Source organism: Gorilla gorilla, chromosome 16, assembly GCF_029281585.2.
Source record: "Gorilla gorilla gorilla isolate KB3781 chromosome 16, NHGRI_mGorGor1-v2.1_pri, whole genome shotgun sequence".
Lineage (NCBI taxonomy): Eukaryota > Metazoa > Chordata > Mammalia > Primates > Hominidae > Gorilla > Gorilla gorilla.
In genome coordinates this window covers 75,555,035-75,567,569 of record NC_073240.2, presented here as the reverse complement: position 1 = coordinate 75,567,569, position 12,535 = coordinate 75,555,035, and the positions used below count along the sequence as shown (strand labels likewise).

Here is a 12,535-nt window from a genome sequence, read left to right as displayed (position 1 = left end):
TATCAATATATATGCATATATTTTCATATATACACACACATATATATATATATATATTATTTTTTTTTTTTTTTGGAGACGGAGTCTCACTCTGTCCCCAAGGCTGGAGTGCAGTGGCGCAATCTTGATCTCAGCTCACTGCAACCTCCACCTCCTGGGTTCCAGCGATTCTCCTACCTCAGCCTCCCAAGTAGCTGGGATTACAGGTGCACGCCACCATGCCTGGCTAGTTTTTGTATTTTTAGTAGAGACGGGATTTCGCCATGTTGGTCAGGCTGGTCATATACATATATATATTGCTCAGGCCGGAGTGCAAGTGGTGTGGACTGTGGCTCACTGCAGCCATGACCTCCTGGGCTCAAGTGATCCTCCCATCTCAGCCTCCTGAGTAGTCTCATCCATATTTCTTTCTCTTTATTTTATTTTATTTTTTTTTCTTTTGAGACAGAGTCTCGCTCTGTCACCAGGCTGGAGTGCAGTGGCGCGATCTCGGCTCACTGCAATCTCTGCCTCCTGGGTTCAAGCGATTCTCGTGCTTCAGCTTTCCAAGTAGCTGGGACTACACGCACGTGCCACCATGCCCAGCTAATTTTTGTATTTTTAGTAGAGACGGGGTTTCACCATGTTGGCCAGGATGGTCTCGATCTCCTGACCTCATGATCCGCCCACCTCAGCCTCCCAAAGTGCTGGGATTACAGGCATGAGCCATCGCTCCCAGGCCTCTTTTATTTTATTTTTTAGCCAGGATGTGTTCTCATGTGGTTTTTTATTTTTTTATAAAGACAGGGGTCCCACTGTGTTGCCCAAGCTGGTCTCAAACTCCTGGGCTCAAGTGATCTGCCCACCTTGGCCTCCCAAAGTGCTGAGATTTGGGCATGAGCCACTGTACCCAGCCCGTCTCATCCATATTTCTATGGCACTTTATATAAACTTCTTTCTAACTCTAATCACATCATATTTTCATTATTTGCCTATATATATATATATATATATATATATATTTCTATTATTTATTTATTTATTTTTTTGAGACAAAGTTTTGCTCTTGTTGCCCAGGCTGGAGTGGAATGGCACAATCTTGGCTCACTGTAACCTCCGCTTCCTGGGTTCAAGCAATTCTTCTTGCCCCAGCCTCCCATGTAGCTGGGATTACAGGCATGCGCCACCACACCTGGCTAATTTTTTGTATTTAGTAGAGATGGCACTTCACCATGTTGATCAGGCTGGTCTTGAACTCCTGACCTCAGGTGATACACCCACCTCGGCCTCCCAAAGTGCTGGGATTACAGGCCTGAGCCACTGTGCCCAGCATATTTCTTCTCTCTCCTTGTTGAGCAGCATGTCTTGGTTGTATACTATCATCCTAGCACCTAGCTATGGCATAAGTGTGCTCTCACAGAGTGCTTCATCAAATTATTGGAACTAGAACTTAACCCAAACTGTGGCTAGCTTCATAGTGGTTCATCATCTAGCTGTCTGTGGTGTCTCAACCACTCTGCCTTACCTTCATAATTTTGGTCAGCCTTGGTGTTTTGTTTTGTTTTTTAGAGACAGAGTCTTGCTCTGTCACCCAGGCTGGAGTGCAGTGGTGCATCTCGGCGCATTGCAACTTCCGTCTCCTGGGTTCAAGCAATTCTCCTGCCTCAGCCTCCTGAGTACCTGGGACTACAGGCGCATGCCACCATGCCTGGCTAATTTTTTGTATTTTTAGTAGAGACAAGGTTTCACCGCGTTAGCCAGGATGGTCTCGATCTCCTGACCTCATGATCTGCCTGCCTCGGCCTCCCAAAGTGCTGGGATTACAGGCATGAGCCCCCGCGCCTGGCCTTGGTTTTTTTTTTTTCAGAGACCTAAATTGCATCTTCACTGCCATCACCACTTTTTCCACACCAGTACAAGGCATTAGGAATACTTGGGCATAAATTATATTTGCATAGTGTATACCTTTCAGAATAATTATTGTAATTGATCTTGCTGATATTAATTTGTTAATGCTAGAAACTCTACTGGAGATAACCACAGTGAGCATTCTATATACAGGAAGTTAAGACCCTGAGAAGTTAGATGATGGTATAAGATTATATAATATTTTGGTGAGAGAACTAGATCCTAGCTCTCCAAACTCTTGGTCCTTTGGGTTGAAGGAGGTTGCAGTGAGAAGAGTTAGGGCAGCATAGTTGGTTTAGTATATGTGAGGGGCTTTGCTTGGGATCATTCTAACCATGACTTGAGTGTTTTCAGTAATTGAAGAGCCCAGTCTTTCAGAAGGAAGTACATTCCATTTATTTAGACTGTGATAGAGGTTCAGTCTGGCATACCAGTCACCTGATTCACGTTTTCAGGGTAGTCAGATGGAGACCAGAGTTTGATTCTCTGGGGGTGGGTGGTTTGGAGAATTCTGTGAGACCTTCTGCCTTGGCTGCTAGAGTAGTTGTTGACTGATGTGTAGTAGCCAAATAAGGTGTCAGAGACAGGGTGTGGTTGGCTACTCTGTTGTGGATGTGCATTAGTGTGGCCTCTACAGGATCAGTTCAGTATGGACCCTGTCATTATTTGGTGTTTCAGAAACTGCTTACCCAGAAGAGATAAAATTCTGAGAAAAGAGATCACGTTAACCGAAAGGTCTAAAGAAAGGTTTGTAAGTCAGAATAGCAATTTGTAGTGGTAGGTGTATACCTGGCTCAGAATGTAGAATTTTTTGAGCAAACCAGGGGTTCCCTGCTGCTGGGATCTAGCCTAAGACCAAATTAAAAATCAAAAGATTGCTTGCTGGGTAAGCATAGAATTAAGGACTAGCTGAATAGTATTTTCCTGCAAGCTTCAGGCTATAAGACCAGGCCTTCTTTTACTCTGGGGGTATTTCTCTCTTAAACAACTGCCAGACACTCAGACTCAAACTGAAGCAGGATATTTCCCTTCCCTGACCTATTCACAGGACTCATGACAGGGGTGCCCCGTTTACTCCACGCACTGCTCTCAACTCCTTGCAGAAGGGAGTGTGCGAGAGAACAAGGCAGGAACTGGAGTGCACAAGCACTGGAACCTGGCTGTCTGTTTCAGTGCCAGTGGGATCAAACTCCACTCACTCAGACCCACTGTGTTCTACCCATTGTGGGAGGGAGTGCACGTGTGAGCAGGTGCAGGAGCCAGAACGAGCGCTTCTGGGCACCAGCAGGAGCGAATTCTGTTCAGGCCATGTGGCAGCATCTAGGTGGGGTGTCTACAACTCCTGAAGCCCCAGAGGATGTGTTATGGTGCTCTTTTAGCTCTGCCATCCGCAGATGGCTTAAGTGTTAACAGCTCAGTGGGCCTGCAGCTGCCCTCTGCCAGTGAGGGCAAAGGATCAGTGTGACAGCCTTTTGTATCTGCACTCATGGCTTCTGAGCCTTTGTCCAGTGTCCAGGAAAAATGAGGTCACATGAATGAATTAAAGGATGGTAAATGTGGGTGATTTTATTTTTATTTATGTGGGAAGGGGAGCTGAAAAGGGGACAGTCAGTGGTGGGTAGGTAATTTTCCCCTTAAGTCTGGCTGTCTCCAGCCAGATTCTTCTCCACAGTTACACAGTCAAGCTATCCCTCTGAAGTCAAGCCACTTCTCTCTGACATCCAGCCATAGTCTCCAACATCCAGCTGTTTCTCATCTCTGCTGACTGAGTCTGGGGTCTTTATAGGCACAGGATAGGGTGGGGGCAGAGCCATGGGTGGTTTAAGAAAAGACAACATTCTAGCGGGAAAACAGGGATATAAGTTCTCACTTTGGGCCACAGTCTCAGGCTTTTCAGCTTCAAAGGTGGGGCTTCGCCAGGGACCCGCCTCTAGAATTTCTCTGCCTCCTGCCTCTGTCATTATGTCAAAACCACCATGCTATATTCTTACTCTTCCTCTTGTTTGCTAATAGTAAGTTGTCAGAAAAAACTTTTGTCATTACTAGTTTCCTTATGAAGAGGATAACTGGTTAAGATTTCCAGGAGTACTGCTTATTTCATATTCATTAACAAGTTACTTGGGTAATATTTGTTGTTGTTTGTGTGTGTGTGTGTGTGTGTGTGTGTGTGTGTGTGTGTGCGTGTTTTGAGACAGATTCTTGCTCTGTTGCCCAGGCTGGGGTGCAGTGTCGTGATCATCGCTCACTGCAGCCTTGAACTCCTAGGCACAAGCGATCCTCCTGCCTCAGCCTCCCAATGTGGGATTATAGGCGTGAGCCACTGTGCCCAGATTGGGTGATGTTTGAAACCTATTATTGCACATGAGATTTGTTGTTTGTGCTACTTAATATGATTTTGCAATAGTTACCTTTACCATTTTCACATTGGTTCCTGTAACACTCTCCACAAAAGACTAATGTATTTTCCACGTTCACTGAGCGCTTTCTGTGGATACACTGACTTTAGTCCCTATTTTTTCTCCAGGGTCATCTAGTAGCAGGCACCCAAATCAGGCAACTCCAAAGAAAAGTGGTTTAAAGAATGGCCAGATGAAGAATAAAGATGACGAGTGCTTCGGGGATGATATTGAGGAGATCCCAGACACAGATTTTGATTTTGAAGGGAACCTGGCTCTTTTTGACAAGGCAGCTGTGTTTGAGGAGATTGATACCTATGAAAGGAGAAGTGGTACCCGTTCCCGGGGCATCCCAAATGAAAGGCCTACTCGGTACCGCCATGATGAGAACATCTTGGAGTCCGAGCCCATTGTCTATCGACGGATCATAGTGCCCCACAACGTGAGCAAGGAGTTCTGCACGGGTGAGTTGCACCAGGTCCCACATCCTGCTGGTTGCTGTTGCCTTTCTATTATGCTTGAAACAGAAAGACCCGGCTTCTGAGTCAGAATCTCACACTAGGAATTAATTTAAGTGGCTTGGTGGCTGGCCCAGTATTATTGTCTCTTGGGGATTGCAGCCAATAACAGCATTCTGCCATGGTGGAGGGGTAATTTCTGTAGATGTCTGTGTATATCCTGTATCTGGCAGGATATGGCCTGCCACTTATTTAGTATGCTGTGAGTAACAACTAAAGGCAAAGGGCCTGCTATGTAGATTCAAATATTCAGATCTATTTTCACTTTGGCTTCTCTATTACTGCCCATACATTTCACCAGACTTCAACTCTATTTTACTAATTATTTGTTGTTGCAAAAAAACAGTTGAAGATGGATGATTGGAATCATTGGCTAAAAATAGAGTTTTAATAAATTACATTTCTTTACTATGCTGTTCTTATCTCCTGTTAGCCCAGGACATTGAAAGTTGGCTAATTTCATGTAACAGTGTAGTGCCTTATGTAGGTCATTGTAGATGATAATCTAGTTCTATTACCTCAGTGATTATTGTTTCTTTTTTTAGCATTAGAACCTTTTCTTCAAACCTATGGCATATAAAACAGATTAAAGCAGCTGTGAGAGAGGTAATTCATCACATCCCTGTCCCATCCCTTCCCCCCAAACCACATTACTAACTGGGCTTCTTGGAATATGGTTTGAAAACCATTGTTATTGAATGATCCTAAGAGCTAAAGGGGAAGTCATAATCATTTTAGTAAGTAGAGAAGGAATTGAGTATAATATTTTTATTTTGGTTTGAAGTTTGGAATATAAGGAATATAAATCTTGAATGCTGGTAGCTGCTATAAGGAGAACTGTGGACGCAGCTAATTGCATTTGGAGGAAAGTCAGACATGGCTTTTTTTTATAGATAATAGTAGGACTCTGTTGTATTTGGTTTCGCTGAGTATAGTAGCTTGCATGTGCTTTCCATGTGAAAAAAAAATAGGCCAACTGTCAGGCTAAGAAAGACTGCTAAAAAAAACAAGCTGCTGAACTGTGTCAGTCTTTTGCTGGCAGATTCTGGTAGGCATGCCTGTTTACTAAGGTGGTTTCCTTAAGTGGCAGTGACAGTGACAGTGTAACTTGCCAAAGTCCTTTGATTTTTAACACCTGTGTAAAGGCAAACAGCCTAGCTCAGAATCGGGTTTAATTTAAATTGCTAGGTTTTAAGCCTTTCAAAGGCAGTTATCATCTGTTAAGTCTGGTACTCCTCCAGATCAGCCAACTATCCACCTCTGACTGCTTCCTTTTTTACTGCCCTCTTTGTAAAAGAAGCTGCTCCTGCTGCTAGCTCTCTATATCTGTAGTCCAAGTGCTGCTGCTGAGGCTGTTGGTTTATGCAGCATGTGATTTCCCTGGAACTATTTACACTGCAGGATTTTTTTTTTTTTTTTTTTGAGACGAAGTCTCACTCTGTTGCCCAAGCTGGAGTGCAATGGCGCAATCTCTGCTCACTGCCAACCTCCACCTCCTGGGTTCAAGCAATTCTCCTGCCTCAGCCTCCTGAGTAGCTGGGACTACAGGTACACACCACCATGCCCGGCTAATTTTTTTGTATTTTTAGTAGAGACGGGGTTTCACTATCTTGGCCAGGCTGGGCTTGAACTCCTGACTTCGTGATCCACCCGCTTTGGCCTCCCAAAGCGCTGGGATTACAGGTGTGAGCCACTGCGCCCAGCCCTACACTGCAGGATTTTTTTAACTTGGGAAGATTATGATCTGCCCTGGAGTCAAGTGGCTAAGAGTGAGAATAACAGTGAGAATCAGGGAGGATTCTCAGAACTAACAGAGCATGAGAAAATATTTACTAACATGGACAAAAGCAGAGGTAGAAATTTTTTTCTGCTACACACTCTGGCTCCCCAACTTGATCTTCACACTTCTTTTGTTTTTAATGACTGAAGTGAAAAGTTCTGTCATATAAAACTATTTTCCTATCAATAAACATACCACAAACCACATGTGCTGGTCCTTAGCCAAAAACTTGGGTGTGGCGTCTTGTGGTATGTAGTGACCAGTTGCACTCCACTGGTTCATGACAATGAGGGGGAAAGAAGCCCAGCAGCTTCATGCCATCTGGTTTTTCTCTTTGTTCTTAACAGTGACAAGGAGTGGAAAGGAAGCCCTTTTGCCAAGCAGCGTCTGTGCTGGAAATAGAGCAAGCAGGCAGTTATCTTACTGAGCAACTTTTTCTACAGGGGGGTTTTCTCTGTGTTCCAGTTCCAAGGCACAATCCTCAAGCAGGTTTTCACTGAGGGGCAGTCAGCGCAGAGCTGGGGACACTTTCTCCATTGGATCTGCTATCCAAATGTTTGGATCAAAACAGGCAAACTAGAATATATAGGGAAACAGTCTAAAACCATAAAATGTTAGTGTTAGGTTAGTTGATCACCTAGTATGATTTTTTCATTTTATAGATGAGGACATGAGGCCCAGAGAGGTAAAGGTTTTTTTTTGTTTTTTTTTTTTTTTTTTTTTTGGAGACAGAGTCTTGTTCTGTCATCCAGGCTGGAGTGCAGTGGCGTGATCTCAGCTCTCAGCGCACCGCAACCTCTACCTCCCAGGTTCAAGCGATTCTCCTGCCTCAGCCTCCTGAGTAGCTGGGATTACAGGCACCTGCCACCATGCCTGGCTAATTTTTGTATTTTTAGTAGAGATGAGGTTTCACCGTGTTGGCCAGGCTGGTCTCAAACTCCTGGCCTCAAGTGATCTGCCTGCCTTGGCCTCCCAAAGTGCTGGGATTACAGGCGTCAGCCACCACGCCCAGCTGGTAAAGGGTTTTCCATTGGCCAGGTGCAGTGACTCATGCCTGTAATCCCAGCACTTCGGGAGGCCAAGGTGGGAGGATTGCTTGAACTCAGGAGTTCAAGACCAGCCTGGGCAACAAAGTGAGACCCTGTCTCTACAAAAAATAGAAAACATTAGCTGGGCATGGTGGCACGTGCCTGTAGTCCCAGCTACACAGGAGGCTGAAGTAGGAGCGTCTGAGCCCATGAGGTTGCGGCTGCAATGAGCCAACGTCATGCCACTGTACTACAGCCTGGGTGACAAGAGTCAGACCCTGTCTCAAAAAAAAACACAAAAACCTTACCCATCACATCTCCTTTTCTCTTCTAAATGTGAATAAAAATGAGGAAAAGGCCAGGCGCAGTGGCTCATGCCTGTAATCCCAGCACTTTGGGGGGCTGAGGCAGGCAGATCACGAGGTCAGGAGATGGAGACCATCCTGGCTAACACGGTGAAACCCCATCTCTACTAAAAATACAAAAAAATGAGCCGGGCATGGTGGTGGGCGCCTGTAGTCCCAGCTACTTGGGAGGCTGAGGCAGGAGAATGGCGTGAACCTGGGAGGCGGAGCTTGCAGTGAGCGGAGATCGCGGCACTGCACTCCAGCCTGGGCGACAGAGCGAGACTCTGTCTCAAAAAAAAAAAAAAAAAAAAAAAAAGGAAAAATATAAGAAGAGAAGGGCAGTTTAATGGCAAATAGACTACAGATGATCCCCCAACTTACAATGGTTAGACTTATCATTTTTTGATTCTAGGATGATGTGAAAGCAATACTTAGTCAGTAGAAACTGTAGTTGAAATTATTAATTTAGATCTTTTCCTGAGCTAGCGATATGCACGTATGATATTCTCTAATGCTTGGCAGCAGCAGGAGTCAAAGCAGTCAGCCATGCAGTCATGAGAGTAAACAACCAGTATTCTACAGTGTACTGTTTTGCCAGATGATTTTGCCCAACTGTAGGCTACTGTAAGTGTTCTGAGCAGGTTTAAGGTAGGCTAGGCTGAACTATGATGTTTGTTTGGTAGGTTAGGTGTATTAAATGCATTTTCAACTTAGATATTTTCAATTTATGATGGGTTTATTGCGATAACACTCATTGTAAGTTGAGGGACATCTCTGTAGTCTTTTCTTTAGTACTGCAGTCTCTCAGGAATGGACCAGTAGTTTACAGAAGTAACTTGGAGAGCTCCCGCAGTCTGGCCTTGTGGCATTCATGTCCTAGAATACCAAGTACTTTTGTACTAATCCCCATGGTAGCAAAAGAACAACATATTTATTACCCATTTGGTGATGGCTTGGGATTTAGGATTCTGACAGCTTGCTGCTGGTGCCCTATGTATTGACTTCATGCTAAGTGGTGTCAACCAACAGTACATAAGCTATTATTCACTAATTGCTCATACTCCTCTTGGCAGTACTCTTTGCCAGCTGTGTGTGTTGTGATGGGGAACAGTGTTGTTTTAGGTCTATTGATTGGGAAAACACATTCAGGAAGCAACTAAATTTAGCTCTTTGTTTAACCCCAATTTTTTCTCTCTGGAAATTCCTTTCAGGTTCTTTGGCAGGGCTTCTGTCTCCCGCAGTCACGGATCATCAGACATTTCTCTAGCTTGGGCCTGCCCTGCTAAATAATGGTGTCCAGTGATCACACTCTGGATTGGCCAGGGTCTTTCTGGATCCAGACTTGTAATTTGAAATTCTTTGAAGACTGATTCTACGTGCGTGTGTTAAGTTTAAATATAAAACACTAGATGTGTGTGAGCACTCTGTGTTCAGTGGTGAGAACTCCCCAAAGAATACTGCTTAGTAAAGTGGTAAGGCTTCAGAGAAGAATCTTTATTCAACACTCATAAGATTCTTTTTTTAATTTTTTTTTTAATTTTATTATTATTTTTTGAGACAGAGTCTTACTCTGGCACCCAGGCTGGAGTGCAGTAGTGCAGTATCAGCTCACTGCAACCTCCACCTACTGAGTTCAAGTGATTCTCCTGCCTTAGCCTCCCATGTAGCTGGGATTACAGGCACACACCACCACACCTGGCAAATTTTTGTATTTTTAGTAGAGATGGGGTTTCACCATATTGGCCAGGCTGGTCTCGAATTCCTGATCTCAGGTGATCTGCCCACCTTGTCCTTCCAAAGTGCTGGGATTGCAGGCATGAGCCACCGCGCCTGGCCTAACACTCATGGTATTCTAAAGGAAATACTTCAAGACAGTTTGGGTCAGTCAAAACACTGTGTTTATTATGTTTATTATGTGTAACTGACTCTAAGATAGTCCTTGCCTTTAAGTTATGAAAATGTAATAGGAGATGGAAAGATTCCATATATGCCCAGAGTCCAGTGAAAGTGTGGACATTAAGTGCACTAGGTGTTGAGAGGCAGGAGAGGTCCTGTAGGCTGCATCAAGGAAGGCTTCATGATGGAAGCCTTGAAACATGGGCAGGATTTCACCAGGCAGAGAGAAAGAGGAAGATATTCATTTGTAGGCTAGGCAGGTGCAGGTGAATAGTATGAGTAAAGGGCTGTGTGGGAGACTGGTCATTAGCTGGCTTGGCCAGGGCAGAGAGTTTGTGCTGGGGAGTAGAAGGAACTAAAATACAGCTTTGGACCAGAGCATAGAGGGCCTTGTGTGCCAGTGCTATCCTTGTCCTGTAGTCATAGGGAACAACTGAAGGCTTTTGGATAGGAAAATGACATGATCCAAATCTCTTTTAGGAAGACTGGTCTTGTGGTAGGATTCCAGGTGGAATGAGAGGGGAGAGAAGAGACCAGAGCAGGACTAGTCATGCTCATGATGTAATTTACATACTAGGGATTTGGACCATTGAATGGAAAGGAACACAAAGATATGAGGGAAGCAACAGAGGGCAATTTGATAGGCTATGATGATTGAAAATAGGGTTGAGTGAACAGGAGGATTTGGAGGTATTGAACCTGTGAGGCAGGAAGAATGGCAGCAAGTCAAGTTATCATTAGATTGCACGAATTTATAGTGGGCCAAGCCTACATGGTTTTGTGACCCCTGCTTTTTTTTTTCCCTCCTGCAATGCTTTGTGCCTGAGCCCAGAGAAAGCAAAGGCAAGAGTTGCTACAATGAGGGATAGGGAGATGTGGGAGTTATTGGTTATTAAGAGCTTTAATGAGGAGTTAAAAGTTATATAGCCAAAGAGAGGCTACTAAGCTGGTTTCCTTATCTATAAAGTGGGCTAATACTGTGGATTAAATGAGATTATGTGGAAAAGTAGCTAGCACAATACCCAATTTGTAATTATTATTCAGTAAATATTTGACTTCAAATGTGAATTTGCAAAGGCCACCTCAGTAAGATTATTTCAAAGCATCAGCATTTATAGAATACCTACTATGTGCCAGACACTGTTTTAAATACTCTGGGTAAGTCATAGTTCATCACCTTAGGCGCCTCTGAGTATAACCGAACCAAATATGTAAATATACTAATAACAGAAGTGTAGTTGGCTGCAGTGGCTCACACCTGTAATCCCAACACTTTGGGAGACTCAGGCAGGAGGCTGGCTCGCTTGAGCCTGGCCTAAGCAACATAATGAGACCCCATCTCTACAAAAAATAAAAAATAAAAAATTAGCCAGGGTGCTAACACGGTGAAACCCCGTCTCTACTAAAAATACAAAAAAAAATTAGCCGGGCGTGGTGGCGGGTGCCTGTAGTCCCAGCTACTCGGGAGGCTGAGGCAGAAGAATGGCGTGAACCTGGGAGGCGGAGCTTGCAGTGAGCTTAGATCGTGCCACTGCACTCCAGCCTGGGCGACAGAGTGAGACTCTGTCTCAAAAAAAAAAAAAAAAAAAAACAAAACAACAACAACAAAAAGACTGGGAACGGTCTCTGTATTTCTACTCATTTTATTTTCTCTATCTCCCCGGCTGTTCCCCCACTTCACCACTGACTTGCTCGATGTACTGTTACTCTATAAACATTTTTAAATCATATTTGGAAGCACTTAACTTTGTTTCCCTTTTTCCTTCCCAACTCTTTTTTGAGACAGGTCTCTCTCTATCGCCCAGGCTAGATAGAGTGCAGTGGCACGATCTCAACTCACTGCAGCCTCTGCCTCCTGGGCTCCCCTGACCTCAGCCTCCCTAGTAGCTGGTACCACAGATATGCGCTGCCACCCACAGCTAATTTTTTTTTTTTTTTTTTTTTTTTTGTATTTTTAGTAGAGATAGGGTTTCACCATGTTGCCCAGGATGGTCTCGAGCTCCTGAGCTCAAGTGATCTGCCCACCCTTGGCTTCCCAAAGTGCTGGGATTACTCTTTGGCCGGGCATGAGCCACCTGCCTGGCACCCCCCCCCCTCAACTTTTTTTATTGAAAAAAATTTCAAACTTACAGAAAAATTGCTAGAATAGTATAATGAACAACCATATACCCTTCATTTAGATTCACCAGTTAACATTGTGACATATTTGTTTTATATAAAATACATACGAGCACACACACATATTTCTGAACCATTTGAGATTTAGTTGTACTCATCATTAGATTTCATCCCTAAATACTTCCACAGCACATAAATTCAGTGTGATATATATTGCTCTACACAACCACACTACAAGATTGCTCTCAGCAAAATATAAATTATTACAAAAATACTATCTAATATACTCCGTATGCAAAACTTCCCAATTATCTCATTAATATCCTTTATAGCTGTATTTTTAATAATCCATTGCACATTACATTCAGCTGTCATATCTCTTCTGTTTCCTTTAAACTAGAACAGTTCCTACAACTTTTGTTGTCCTTTGTGATACTGATATTAGTGAAGAATCTAGGCCAATTGATTTGCAGAATGTCTTAGTTTTGATGTATTGTTTGTTTCCTTTTGATCTGATTCATGTTAAACATGTTTTCTAGGATTTTGGTAGGGCTGTGTCTTTCTC

At 43.8% G+C, this 12,535-nt stretch overlaps 1 protein-coding gene across 13 annotated transcripts in view; it reads left to right on the top strand.

Moving 5' to 3' along the window:
- Nucleotides 1-12,535, top strand: part of EDC3 (enhancer of mRNA decapping 3) — a 62,643-nt gene that overhangs the window by 35,715 nt on the left and 14,393 nt on the right. For all 13 annotated transcript variants that reach the window (XM_004056512.4, XM_019010743.3, XM_055363773.2 and 10 more), the window contains one exon: nt 4,412-4,747. In XM_004056512.4, the coding sequence (XP_004056560.1) occupies nt 4,412-4,747 (336 nt within the window). The remainder of the gene's footprint in view (nt 1-4,411; nt 4,748-12,535) is intronic.